Genomic DNA, 14,186 nt, shown 5'->3' on the forward strand with positions numbered 1-14,186 from the left:
CTGGCTAATTATCATTGGAATTTTTCCAGTACTATCAAAAAATGAATAGCAAGGAACATTCTGTTGCAAAAGTTGTTAGAAAATACCACTTCTTACAAAATATTGAGGATGCAAAAGAGTCCTTACTCTAACCCATACTAAATACAATTTCTATCAAAAATTATAACATATCTACAAAGATGAAGATACATTAATAAGACAATCAACCACATTTCATCTGTATAAATTAAGGTACAATTCACAATATAGAGCTCCATTTGTTTCCATTTCATATACATTTATGATAACAAATGTTAATATAAATTAGCATTACAAAAAAAAACAGTCAAATAAAGAGGAGGTAATGTTTATAAATCAATACATTCCCTATGAGTCATAAAACACCTACCAATCCACCATTTTCCATCTGGATCAATTTCAGAGGTCCTGTTCATGATATAGTTCAATTCCTCCTCATCATTGATGATCACAAGGTCACTGTCCACTGTGTTGTCACATGACCTCCTCCCTGCCGGCCACCACTCCCCATTGGTCAGATTTCTGAACAGATAACATCGTCCACCGGGGCTCTCCTCATAACTGTCCGGACAAGAACCTGAAAAAAAGAAGCGAAGATTAATGAAATATTCAGATTCAAGACATTTAAGCCCGTCTTATAATCGAATGACTCAATAACTGATTTCAAGTTCTGTATCAAAAGCCGGTGTTGGTGTTGTGAGAACACCAACACCAGTCAGTGTGATCATGAGACGATCAGATACACGTATAATTTTCTTGACTTGACTCAAACTTCAAAGTTTTAAATCAATAAATGTGAATCTGATGATGGCCTTCTTCTAAATCTTTTAAGTTTTTAGAGTCCAAACATTTTAAAATCCAACAAAATTAGTACTGTCTTCCAACAATCAAACTTTTTCAAGTCTCGAGAACTTTTGACAAATCAGGTAGCGAGTTCCTGCACATGCGCATGACAGTCTATGCGATGGATAGACTATTGCGCGTTTCCCCAAGAAATTCCGTCTTCGGTCCCATGTGCGCAGTTCTACGTCAGGTTTACTGTATATTCTTGTCAAGACGTACGATTTGGCCACTGATTCCGTATCTTGTGCCATAACATGACTAAACATGATGAGCTCATTGAGTTACCCTTAAAATATGTTGACGTATACAGGTAATGGTAATAAATAGTGAAAGATTACCGAGCTTTGAATGGATCCGTCCGCCAACAGAGCGCGAGCAACTTTCGTTTCTGCACCGAGTCAAACTATGGAATGCCATTCATGCACGTGCACGCGCTCAAATCGAGGCAAAAATATAATATTGCTGATACTTGATGGAGTAGATCTATTTCATCAAGTTTAGCAGCCCACTCAGGAAGCTATACTGGGATGGTAGTGATATGAATGATAGGATGATGTCTGATAAAACTACACAATTACATTTTGTTGTACATGACATTCAGAATTGTGACCATGCCGGACTGAACTCTGAGACAGTGTACCTACCTGTCGTAGCAACAACTGGACCAATCACAGCCAGTTCCTCATCCAAGATCGTCCACGCAGCCACAGTGAAGGAATACTCTGTCCTGACACGGTCCAAAGATATCTCTACCTCACTTGTTTTACCTCCATAGACCACCTCTATTTCAACAACAAAACAAGCATTATGTTTTGGTATTATTAATCAATAACAAAAAAAAACAATAAGCTAAAATATGTATAGTTTTTACTGATGATAATCATGTTACGAATGACGAAGACATAATTCATGGGGGGGGGGGGGGGGGGTAAGAGGACCTTTTTTGTGTGTGTGTCTCAAAATTTGGCCGATCGATAGTTCGTTTCGTTGGGGGGGGGGGGTAAGGTCAGCTTTTGATGTCATCCATTACCACAATCTTTTATTATTTTTTATTATTATTTATTATTAAACAAACTATTTATAAAAAACAAAGGGGGGGGGGGGAATTTTCTCCAAAACACACACATTAAAAAAGTTAAAGGAGGGGCCGGGAGGGGGTTCAACATCCAGAATCTCCACCCCCCCCCCCCCTTGCGTACGCGCCTGCCAATGCCAAACGTTTTATCAAAATGGCACATGTTATTTAAATCAATTTGAGAGATAGCAAATAATCTGCGATAATTCTTCTCAAATGAATTAGATAACTATTACATCATTATGAACAAAACTAAAATAATTTACATGTTCAGTACATTGCAAAAGTGTCGGGTCACCAAGCTAAGATAAGAGAGGGGGGGGGTGGTGAGCACTTATTTATTTTTTGTTCACCTGAACAATCGCACCCCTCCCCTTGAGCGTCAGGGGAGAGGGCCCATCTCCCCCCAAAAAGGTAAAATTAACGTAACATCACCACCACCACCAACACCACCATCACACCCACAAAAACAGCAACATGTTTACCGTGAGTGGTTTCCATGTGTTCATTGGTAACTTGGATTCGATATCCAAACACATCGCAGTAAAAAGGGGAAACATCCCACTTCAGAGTAACAGTGAGGGTGGATGTTACTTCAGCAATTAGATTGGTTGGTCTGGCTTCGTCTGGTGTAAAACCTGAAAGAATAAAAATACAAATAAACGACTAATTACAATTAGATATGCAAGCAGGCGCAATTTACATGATATGGAAGGAGAACTATGAATCATAATCGTATATAAGTTGATAAAATAAAAGTGAAACAGGTGATTTTTATATCAATAGATCGATACTAATGTAAACTATGATTGAATGAAAAGTGAAGTGTTTATTAAAACCAGTAAAACTCGATTCTCTCAAATGACGTCCTTTAAAGCTTATCTGCCGTAGTTTACAGGAGGGATTAGAGTGCCCTGCAAGGTCACTGGACAGGTGGTTATCTCATCAACTCAGCTCTCAGTTAACATAAGAAAAAGAGGATCATGGGGGACCAATGGTCACCGATTAGGCATGGTTTGTTATATAGAGGGCGCAAGTAGCTACCAGTAGTGTAGTTGGCCTTTAAAGATAATCACAAACATCGAGCATTTCTCTTGCGCAGTTATCTTCATGATCAGTAGACCCCTCCCCCTCCCTATTTCTATTGTGTTTTTTCACATCGGATCCGTGTTTGTATTTGAACACCTGAACATAATTCAATTCAATAGAGGTTTTATTTGAACAGTTCACGCATCTTGCACATGTGTACATATATGGTGGTAAATTTATCAAGATGTATCTACACGTATTGCATGAAATATAACCATAATTTACACTTTAGCATCAAAAAAACTTTAAATTGATTACATCGAATCATGCACTAAATTAACAGCGAACATGATTGCATAATCCTATAAAATGTGACAAGAATCCAGCTTGATTGCCTGGATGTGTGCATATACAAACCATGACATTTTATTACGTATTCATTAATAAAATATGTGTCAATGCAAACATTTGAATATTTAAATGGAAAAATCAAACAAAAAAGTTCAACAAGTTGTAACTTGTAAGCAGCAGAGGAGTGGTAACTTTTCTTAATTGTCTTATCTCTTCCACAGTGATTCAATCTAACATTAAGTACACTTTGAACGTTTAAACGTATTTGAATATGAAGTTATAATGCCATTCTTATCAATGTTGTTTGAAAAGCACAGATTTATTTGATGATGGGCGTAGAGTGATCACGAATGATCTTGAAACATCGTTACCGATCCCTTAATTGAGATAACGATTAGTCATTGCATGTAAAGTATTTATTCTCTCACAATTTGATGGCAACTGACGGTGTTTTCAAAACGGATTTATTTCAGATAAGAAAAAAGGGATTTGGGTATTCTTATTCCGTTGGTCACATCAATACACATTATGTAATGCAGTCTCATTCATTATGGTATACTTTAATCATCAAAGTTTAAATAAGGATTCTAAATATGTTCTGTTCATATAGTTCATATATAACTAATGTTGTGGTACGGCGAAAATCACACTTACACCCGTGCATTTTTTTGTATAAACAGTATGTAACATCAATCACAAATATCAAAAAGTACATTAATATTAAAATTACGATGAATTAGTCCTATTTATTATTAAACCCTGTTTGAAATGCAATCTGTAAAACGTGGATAAATCATTAAAGGTAAAGACCAGTTATGGTCATGCGATTGCATTGAGAAAGAAACGTTGTGGAATCGATCAGAAAAGGTTGATCATCTAGCATCTAGCATCTGCAAGGTTCTGAAATCATAAAAATGATAAGAAATTTGGCCCATTCTTCGTAAAGTTACAAGCACTATACACAGAAAGATTTATATGGGACTACCCTATATCTCTCACAGACCATGAGAGAAACAAATTTACCAAATATATGAATTAGTAGGCGGTTTCCCGGCAAATTTTTTATCATCATGTATTAGTCAAAACATATTCTTTCACATGATTGGTAATGAGAGCTTCCATTCCATTTTTTGAAATTGGGGCGTTTCCAATACTGGTCTTTACCTTTAAATACACAAAAATGAAAGTAGTGCTCGAATTTCGGACTAGTTTTTGGTTATCATTGATGTTACAGATTTAGTTGATGATTGTTAATGATAAATAATAATAGTGGGTTCATGTCTGTCAGATTTAATTCTCCCGAAGCTCCACAATAATAGACCGGCTTCAGCATGGCTGCCATTACGGGGCTCTATTGTCTTGCCCTTTGGTGGGACTCGAACCACGAACCATGTGATCTACAGCCCGGTGATATATCCACTAGACCACAACAACTTTCAGGCTAACTTTGCAATACGACTTAGTTGATTAATTGATGTTAGGATATTAGTGGATAAATAACTAAATAGCATTTTTACATGTAATAGATTACCTTTTGGGCTGACTTCGCATAAGAAATAGTTGATTGGAAGGTCACATACGACGTCATCAATCTCTCCGGTAGGCAAGACGACACCACAATCATCTCTTTCGTTGCCAGGGTAACCGGGAGACCACAGGTTACGCTGCCAATCAGTGGTTCCTCCGCAGTCAATCCATCTCCAATCTCCTTCAACTGAGTTATCATGATAACCTGATGTCATACGAAGAATAATGAACCAGTTTTATGAATTTATCTGTTTTCCCCCCATAATAATTCTTGTTGAATGGATAATATAGACATGTTTACTAATGTATTTCAATTTAGGCATGTTTCTCTCCCGAAACCCTTGTTTCCAACCATGTCATTCACCTGCTATAAATAATGGCATCTCTATAGATGGAATGCACTTGGCATACATTATATGTTGCTACTTCTGGCAAGCCTCTGGCAAGCTTTTAAGTTGTCAAAAGAAACTATTGTTCAAAAATATATGCATGCAATTAATAAATAGGTCTATTATCAAGTACACATAAAAAAAAATGCATCGAAAGCAATAGACGTATTGCAATTGATGATTCGTTACGATATCACTATAATTATTATTTATATTAAATATTTTAATCAGCTTCATAAATACCATAATGTTGGAATAATTTAATCTTAACTCTTTTCAGGAAATGATTGTGATAATATAGTTTATTTTTTATGGATAACATTTATATCTTCTTGAAAGTTTACTGATCAAAGGAGCTTGATCCATAAAGTTCTGAGAAAACATCAAATGTATATATTTATATATAAGTATATATTGTCACAATCAATGCATCAAAATATGTAAGAAATAGTATTCCTACTTTATGGCCAACAGTGTATATTACTACAATAATGGTTAATTATTATCATCATCATCATTATCACTAGAATGGTAATATTTATCACAAGTAAAGCATAAATCCCCTACCTAACCACCATGACGAGTTTGGAGCGACTGTCGATGTCAGATTGACGAACCACTCGTACTCGGTTTCGTCGTTAAGAACGACGAGGTCAGAATCGTTTGTGACGGCACAATAACCGCGAGCACGGGCCCAGTCTTTGGCCGATGATGATGGCGAGGAGTATTGGTATGAATAGCAATGCCCATTCGGTCCTTCGAGGTAATTATCAGGGCACTCTGAGAGAAACGGGAAAAGGGGGAAGGAGGTGAGAGAACATTTTGCTAGACCTAACTCTCAAAAAGTGAACTCAGGAATTTGTTGTTTAACAGAGTGACCATTGAAAAGAAAAAGATTTGGTGGGTATTATTAGAACATACAACAACAACAAAAATAGCGAAATCAACATAACTATATTAGTATAATTAAAAGATCAGTAATACACATTTAGTGTCGTATATACAGTAAACTAATAACGGTGAAGCATAAGTCCAATTGAATTGAATTGAATTCGCATTTATTTCATTCTCGATTAAAAATTACATTGATACAAAAGATACCAAATTATTCATGAACAAATTTAGAAATGAAATGGGGAACTACATAAATAAAGCCCTTAGGCCTTGTACACGCCTAGTTCCCAAAGCATTCATAGCATAATGTAAAGCAAAGATTTAAAATAAGAAAAAAACGAACATTAAATAAAAAGAAACAAAAAACAAAAAATATATAACACAAATATAAACATAAGATAAGTAACTATACATATTTGAGATAAAGAAACTGCTTCAACTTTTTTTTGAAGGAATGAATTGACTTGCAATCAGAAATATATTTAGGGATGGAGTTCCAAATTACAGGGAAATTATGACGTACTGATTTGTTTTTACTGGCCTTAAGTGAAAAGAATCTTTAAAACGGGTATTGTGGTTATGTATCTGGTAATTAAGAGTGAACATCTGAAAAATATTAACAGGTAATTTATTTTGAAAGTAGAAGAAGCCAAGGAGGGCAATGGAGTAATAGTACAAATCAAAAATATTAAGAGATTTCAATTTTCTAAACAGTGGGGCAGAATGGGCACGATAATGACATCCAAGGCATATGCGAAGGGCTTTTTTGTGCAATTTAAATAATTTATCTAATTTAGTTCGACTACAATTACCCCAAACAGTAACACAATAATTTAAATATGAGAGCATGAATGAATTATAAAGTAGTAATAATGCTGAAGGTGGAAGCGAGTCCTTTAATCTGTATAATATACCAATACATTTAGATACCTTTTGAGTGACTTTATTGACATGACTGTCCCATTGCATATTAAAATCAATACAAACACCAAGAAAATTAACACTATTTACCTTATTTAATGGAACCTCATCTATTTTTATAAACAAATTATCAAGCAAATTAGTGTAATTTGACTGCCTATGGAAGAAAGTTATGTAATTTGTTTTACTAGGATTTATCAACAATCTATTTGATTTGAACCATTTTGTTACTTTGTCTAATTCAGTATTGATATTATTTTGTAAGTTATGAGTGTTAGGTTGGGTGTAAATTAAAGTAGTATCGTCAGCGTACATAATGTAATTAAATTTGTCAGAAGAATGTGTAAGATCATTAATGTAAATTAAAAACAGTAGAGGACCTAGGATAGAACCTTGTGGTACGCCGTGTGTAATAGAAGAAAAATTTGAGGAACTGTTATTATAAACGACATATTGAGATCTATTAGAAAGATAAATTTCAAACCAAGATAGTGGTAAGCCCCTAATCCCATAGTGTTCTAATTTGGATACAAGTATTCTATGATTAACAATATCAAAGGCTTTTTATCGGTATGAATTGCTGACAAAACTTTATCTTGTAATTCTATCAAAGCATGTGTAGTAGAGGGATTTTTCCTAAAGCCATATTGTGAATCTGTGAGAATTTTATTGTTTAAACAAAATGAATATAACCGGTTATAAATACATTTTTCTAACAACTTTGATATAGACGGCAGAATAGATATTGGCCTATAATTATCAAATTTATGAGGATCATCTTTTTTAAATACGGGGGTTATTTTAGCTATTTTTAGTTTATCTGGGACTAAGCCTGTAGAAAGAGAGAGATTAAATATAAATTCTACTGGCTGTACAATGTAAAATATAATTTTTTTCATTAAGTTAGTACTAAGATTATCAAATCCAACTGAATTACTGTTTTGTAGTGATTTACTAATATGTAGAACTTCATTTTCTGTTATAGGATTTAAAAAAATAGAATTGTTGATAGAACCAGTCAGATGATCCTTAAAAGAAGTATTGTTAGAAGAACTGACCATTGATGTGGTTATCTGTCTACAACAGTTTATAAAATGTTGATTAAATTCAGTTGCTATATGTTTTGGATCACAAACTTTCTCAGTTCCATTAAAAAAGTATTCAGGTAAAGATTTTTTAAGGCTTATTTAGTAATGATTTTATAACTGACCAAGCCTGTTTAGTATTATTTTTTATATAACTTTAAATTGTTAGAAAAGTATGATTTTTTTTTGCGTGCTTTAACAGATTATTCAATTTATTTCTATATTTTTTGTATTTTCTTTCATTATCCAATATATTGTTTTGCAGAAAGTGTTTATGATAAAGATTTTTCTTCTTTATGCATCTTAATAAATACTTTGTAATCCAAGGTTTTTTCATGCGTCTTTTAGTTTGTTTAGTTTTTGACCGAGGAAAATTCTTATCAAACAATTGAGTAAAACGGTTAATAAAAAAGGAATATGCATCATTAGCATTTGACATATTATAGAGATTAGTCCAATCTTCATGATAAAGATCATATTGAAAATTTCTTATATTATCATCTGAGTATTTCCCAGTAAAGCGAAATGAGCTAGGCTGATAAGTATTATTATTATTAGAGCTTTTAGAGACTAGAAAAATGGGTAAGTGGTCACTAACATCTGAACATAGACTACCTGAATCAAAATCTGAGTCAAATACATTGGTGAATACATTATCAATAAGCGTAGCACTGCTTGGTGTAATACGAGTTGGGGTTTTTATAATCGGGAATATACCAAGGACAGAGTTAAGCCGAAGGAATTCATTAACAGTATCATCATCTTTAAGTAAGTCAATATTAAAATCTCCAGTTATATAAATATGCCTATGTTCTTCACTTAATTTGTTAATAACATTGTTGTAAAATTCAAGGAATATTTCATGATTCGATCCCGGCTTTCTATAAATGACACCAACAGTAGACCTCTTACATTTTTTATCTAAAAAATCAATAAACAAATATTCACATGTTAAGTTTGTTTCTTGATTATAAACAATGTCTGTCCTTACAGTATACATTATATATTTTTTTCACAAATAGTGCAACACCACCACCACGCCCATATAACCGGTTAACATTCAACAAATTATAATCATCTAGATTGAAATTATTTAAGGTTGTCTCGTTTATCCAAGTCTCAGAAATTGCTATAAAAGAAAAGGAATGATTAATCATTGACATGAATTGAGAAATATGATCAAAATTCTTTGGTAAACTTCAGGCATTAAAGTGGATAAGACTTAAAGATGAATCATATGAGAATTTTGCATTAAAATTTGAAGGTAGATAATATGAAGACTCAGAAGAATTATATATATATATACAAGTCAGGATCGACATCTTCTAATGGGTCACACGTCAGTACCATGAGTACAACAGTAATACAATATTACAATATAAACAAATTAAAACAACAACAAAATGTAATTTAAGAAACAACAACAACAACAATTTTTTTTTTTTTTAATTAAAAAAAAATGTATATTCACACCTGTAAATGTATATGCGATAAGATGGAAGATTGGGATGATCGAGAGAAGTCAAGTATATCACACTTTCCAACAAAGTTATAAAATATATACTTTTTTTGGATAGTATTTATGGAAAGTTATGAGCTAGTAGAAGTTACGATGGATTACCATATTCAGAAAAAATGGTGAAAACTATGTATTCTTAAAGTATTTAGGTCAAAACAACAACAATAATAATAGTATCAACCAGAACTATGAAAATCTGAAAACAGAAGAAGTACATCATCAAATATCAACAAAACTGTGATATCTGTGAACAACAGAAAACATGGAGCAGTATGCCATTATTGATGACACTGATAATATTTTTTAATATAGACGTAAACTGGTGAACATGAAAAAAACATTATTTTCAATTCACAACTATATTGTTTTTACTCTGCACTCTAATCAGGGTCACAGCATAAAGTATATTCATAACATTACTTATAAATTGCATACAAGAGATAAACAAGTTGATTCTTCTTTTTTACTTGTCACCCATACACACGGGATAAATTAAAAAGAGACACATTCGGGTATAGATCTATTTTGAATTAATTATTTGATATAATATATAACAGATAATGAATTATATTTCAATATATATACTTTCAAAGCACAAAAGATTGGTGTTTCACTAAAAATACTAGAGATTTCGAGGAATAGTTTTCATGGTGAGGCAGAGAAAGTACATACGTATCAAATCAAAGAAGAAGGTCAAGATCTTCCTTACATCTTATAATCTTCTTCTGGTTCTTCGCTGAGCTAGATCGCGGGATAACAAAAATACGGTCATCGGAAGACCATGCTGCATCTACCTTCACATGGTGTCTAGCATCAGCCAGCAGTTTACTATTGAAATCAGTTAGATCTTCCTGAATTCCGATTCCGGTATGCTTGAGGGATTTCCTGTTGAATATTAATTAGTAGCTGTCGGTATTTGTAGCTCGTCAACTTAACTATGATTGGTCTCGGTGGCACAGGTCCCGCTGATTTTGCGGGTTCTCTTTGCCTGCCAGCCTGATGACTCCGGTCAATGTGCTTCGGTTCGAGATCAATGGAAAGTTTTTCCTTTGCAATTTGGTAAGTGCAATAAGTAAGTTAATATTGTTTGATAATTTTCACTATTATGATTATTGGTGATATTATTAATATAGTTGTATTGTTATTACTATTATCATTATCATTACTGCAATTATTAGTATTAGTTATATTATTGTCATTTATCACTACCATCATTATAATTATTATTATTAATATTAGTAGTAGTAGTACTACTAGTAGTAGTAGTAGTAGTAGTAGTAGTAGTAGTAGTAGTAGTAGTAGTAGTGGTAGTAATAGTAGTACTAGTAAAAGTTGTAGTAGTAGTAGTAGTAGTAATAGTAGTAGTAGTTGTAGTAGTAGTAGTAGTAGTAGTAGTAGTAGTAGCAGTAGTAGAAGTAGTAGTAGTAGTAGTAGTAGAAGTAGTAGTAGTAGTAGTAGTAGTAGTAGTAGTTTAGTAGTAGTAGTAGTAGTAGTAGTAGTAGTAGAAGTAGTAGTAGTAGTAGCAGTAGTAGTAGTAGTAGTAGTAGTAGTAGTTTAGTAGTAGTAGTAGTAGTAGTAGTAGTAGTAGTAGTAGTAGTAGTAGTGGTGTCATTATTAGTATAATGAGAAGATTAGTAATACGCGTTTATTATTATTATTATGATTTTTGTACATATTTTGTTTGTTGTTGTTGATAAATTAGATACCTTCAGGGCTATACAAGGGAATTCCTTAATACCAATAAAATCATGATAAAATCAACATGATTTCACATATTGAAACGCCCAAACCATGATCCACTGAAGAATGATACAATGATAAGCAAGATTAACAAATACTTTATGTAATTTTATTTAGTCTAGGAATTACTTTGATAGGCCCGTTGGCCTTTTTTTATTCCCTCCGCATTATGAGTAGTACATGTTTCTTTTGAATATATGTATATATATATATATATATATATATATATATATATATATATATATATAAATGTTGATTTTATTTCTTTGTTATTAACCAAAATTTGAGGAATAAACTTGAATTGAAATTGATAACAACAAAATATTTACTCACCGCCTCGAGATAATGCCAAAACGCTCACAAATAAAACGCATACAAATTGAACAAATCTATCCATGATGTCTCATGATCCAATTGGAAATTTCAAACTATACATACATGAAAAAACATGAACATATGTCTTAAAAATGAAAACGTCTGCAGGCTAATTATCCGCGAGTATGTGTCACTAGATCAAATACAAAGGAAGGTGAATGATGAATCAATCCACCTGTAACGATGACTTGTCTGATTTAGGTAATGAAAAGCAAGATTTTATGCTTTGAAGGTATATATGAGCTCAAAGGTCATCGTAGATTGTACATATACTTTGCTGATAGCAACCCTAATTACTCCGGGTGACATTAGGGATTAATGATGCTTAGTTTAAAGGTAAAGACCCCAGCCATTGGCAAAAAAATTGGCAAAATAAAACAATTAAAAAAAATCATTAACCCATATTAGGAGGAGCCTTACTATATAAACACATCAATAGAAACAGCTTGAATAAAAACAAAAAACATTACTTCATTTATTTCTCTTTCTACAAATATTTCGGTTTGTAATACGTCATTAATCTTTTATTGAATTATAGAAATTCAATTGGTAAATGTTAATGCATGTGAATTATTGTTACTTATTTCAATAATAAATTTTCATCTCAATTATGATGTGCATGTTCATCTAAATTATTTACGTCCATTTTTTTTAAAGATAATAACAGTGTATTGGCGTTTAGGCTGTACTGATCCCAATCTTGTCATTAACACGCAGATCTCTATCTCTAGACTATTTTAACAAACCAAAGTTTTTAACCAGAGTCGGCGCCAGAGACATACAATTTAAGATTTTGCTTTAAATCGTGTTCCGATAAATCATTCTACTACTATTTATTAGAAGGTCCAAATGCTATGCCTCCTTTTTTTTTAAGAATCCAATATTTTTGGATTAAAATTGTAAATGACAATTATGAACTGTCACTGTAATTATCAATCGTATAAAACACTAGAGGATGCAAAAAGTTAGATTCCAAATTTAAGTATTCTTTCACATTTCAAAAACACAATTTGAAACGCTGGGTGAACCAATATAGGGCAAACATGCTCACATCTTAAAGATCAATAAAGCGAGCAATGACTAACTAAATTGGTCCAACTAAATGCATTCGATGATCGCAGTCCAGTTCGCAGACCACTTTGGCGTTAGGTGATCAGATGGCGCTCTTTCGATTACGACGAAAGGGCACAAAGAGGCATCAACTCAAAAGACCCTTTTTCGTAATGAAATTAAATTTAATGGACAATTTTTTTTTTAATGTCTCGTTTCATAAAATTCATTCACCTGTTATGAATTTTATTTCAAAAGTCAAAATGCGATTGCATGCATTACGTGTTGTAAGTTAGAGTACGCCATAATGTTCGTCCTACCGTGCAACAATCGATCTATGCATTTCGCATTCTGACTATTGAAATAAAATTATTCGTAAACTCCACCCCTCTAACTTTCACCTCACTCATTTATCCCCCCTCTCTCTCTCTCTCTCTCTCTCTCTCTCTCTCTCTCTCTCTCTCTCTCTCTCTCTCTCTCTCCCTCTCTCTCTCTTTCTCTGTGTGGCTACCTGTCAATCTCATTTTCTGATTCTATGCATGTCTCTCTGTCTCTTTGTATGTCTGTCCCTGACTGACTGACATCCCTATAGTCAATAAAAACCAAAATTGGCATTGGCTGGAATATTTTTTCAACGGCTGGTTCAAATTATCGAATATTTGTGGGGCACCATAACCATCCAAATATTAGAAATCGTTAGATTTATGGATATTTCAGCCGTCTCTCAAACGATTTTGATCAAACAAAGATGATGTTGTTATCTAAATTGTATGTTATTTAGAATTTAACACTCGGTTTATCATTACCATACGAAAAAGTTATTCTGTGTAGCGCCCTCTGTAACTTAACTCAACTATCCCTTGAATAAGATTTTACGCGAGTGTTACATCGGGAGATGGAGAGAGAGAGAGAGAGAGAGAGAGAGAGAGAGAGAGAGAGGTGGGGGAGAGAGAGAGAGAGAGAGAGAGAGAGAGAGAGAGAGAGAGAGAGAGAGAGAGAGAGAGTTAGAGACAGAGATTGATCGACATATATAAAGTATACAGAGACAAGGAGAGAGGGTGAGGGATTTGGCTTCGGGAGAAGAGAAAATGGTCAAGTAAATAGGGAAAATCATGATAATGAGAAAGAGATAGAGGAGGGGGTGGGGGACATAGAGACATAAATTAAAGCGAGTAGATGCACCAGTGAAGCGTATTTAACACCCAAACGAGCGCTGCCATAGCAACGGTCAACTGGTTGCCATAGAAACGGAGAAAGCGCGAATGGAACGAGATTGACGAACATACCCCGGAGACAAAGGTATCCAGTATTACGGTAGATGTTGTTGTAAAAATGGAGGAAGGAGATTCGTTTGTATAATGCCTCGGAAT

At 33.5% G+C, this 14,186-nt stretch overlaps 1 protein-coding gene across 1 annotated transcript in view; it reads right to left on the reverse strand.

Annotated features, from left to right (window-relative positions):
- The window catches only part of LOC105440233, a 46,424-nt gene extending 34,591 nt beyond the window's left edge, over positions 1-11,833 (reverse strand). Inside the window, exons 1-6 of the mRNA XM_030995719.1 lie at positions 11,725-11,833; positions 5,800-6,012; positions 4,848-5,048; positions 2,422-2,574; positions 1,506-1,643; positions 389-595 (exon numbers count right to left, since the gene is read on the reverse strand). Coding sequence (XP_030851579.1) covers positions 389-595; positions 1,506-1,643; positions 2,422-2,574; positions 4,848-5,048; positions 5,800-6,012; positions 11,725-11,788 — 976 coding nt within the window. The 5' untranslated portion in view covers positions 11,789-11,833. The remainder of the gene's footprint in view (positions 1-388; positions 596-1,505; positions 1,644-2,421; positions 2,575-4,847; positions 5,049-5,799; positions 6,013-11,724) is intronic.
- Between the last annotated feature and the right edge of the window lie 2,353 nt (positions 11,834-14,186).

This window comes from Strongylocentrotus purpuratus, unplaced genomic scaffold (genome assembly GCF_000002235.5).
Source record: "Strongylocentrotus purpuratus isolate Spur 01 unplaced genomic scaffold, Spur_5.0 spur5_scaffold_3, whole genome shotgun sequence".
Classification (NCBI taxonomy): domain Eukaryota; kingdom Metazoa; phylum Echinodermata; class Echinoidea; order Camarodonta; family Strongylocentrotidae; genus Strongylocentrotus; species Strongylocentrotus purpuratus.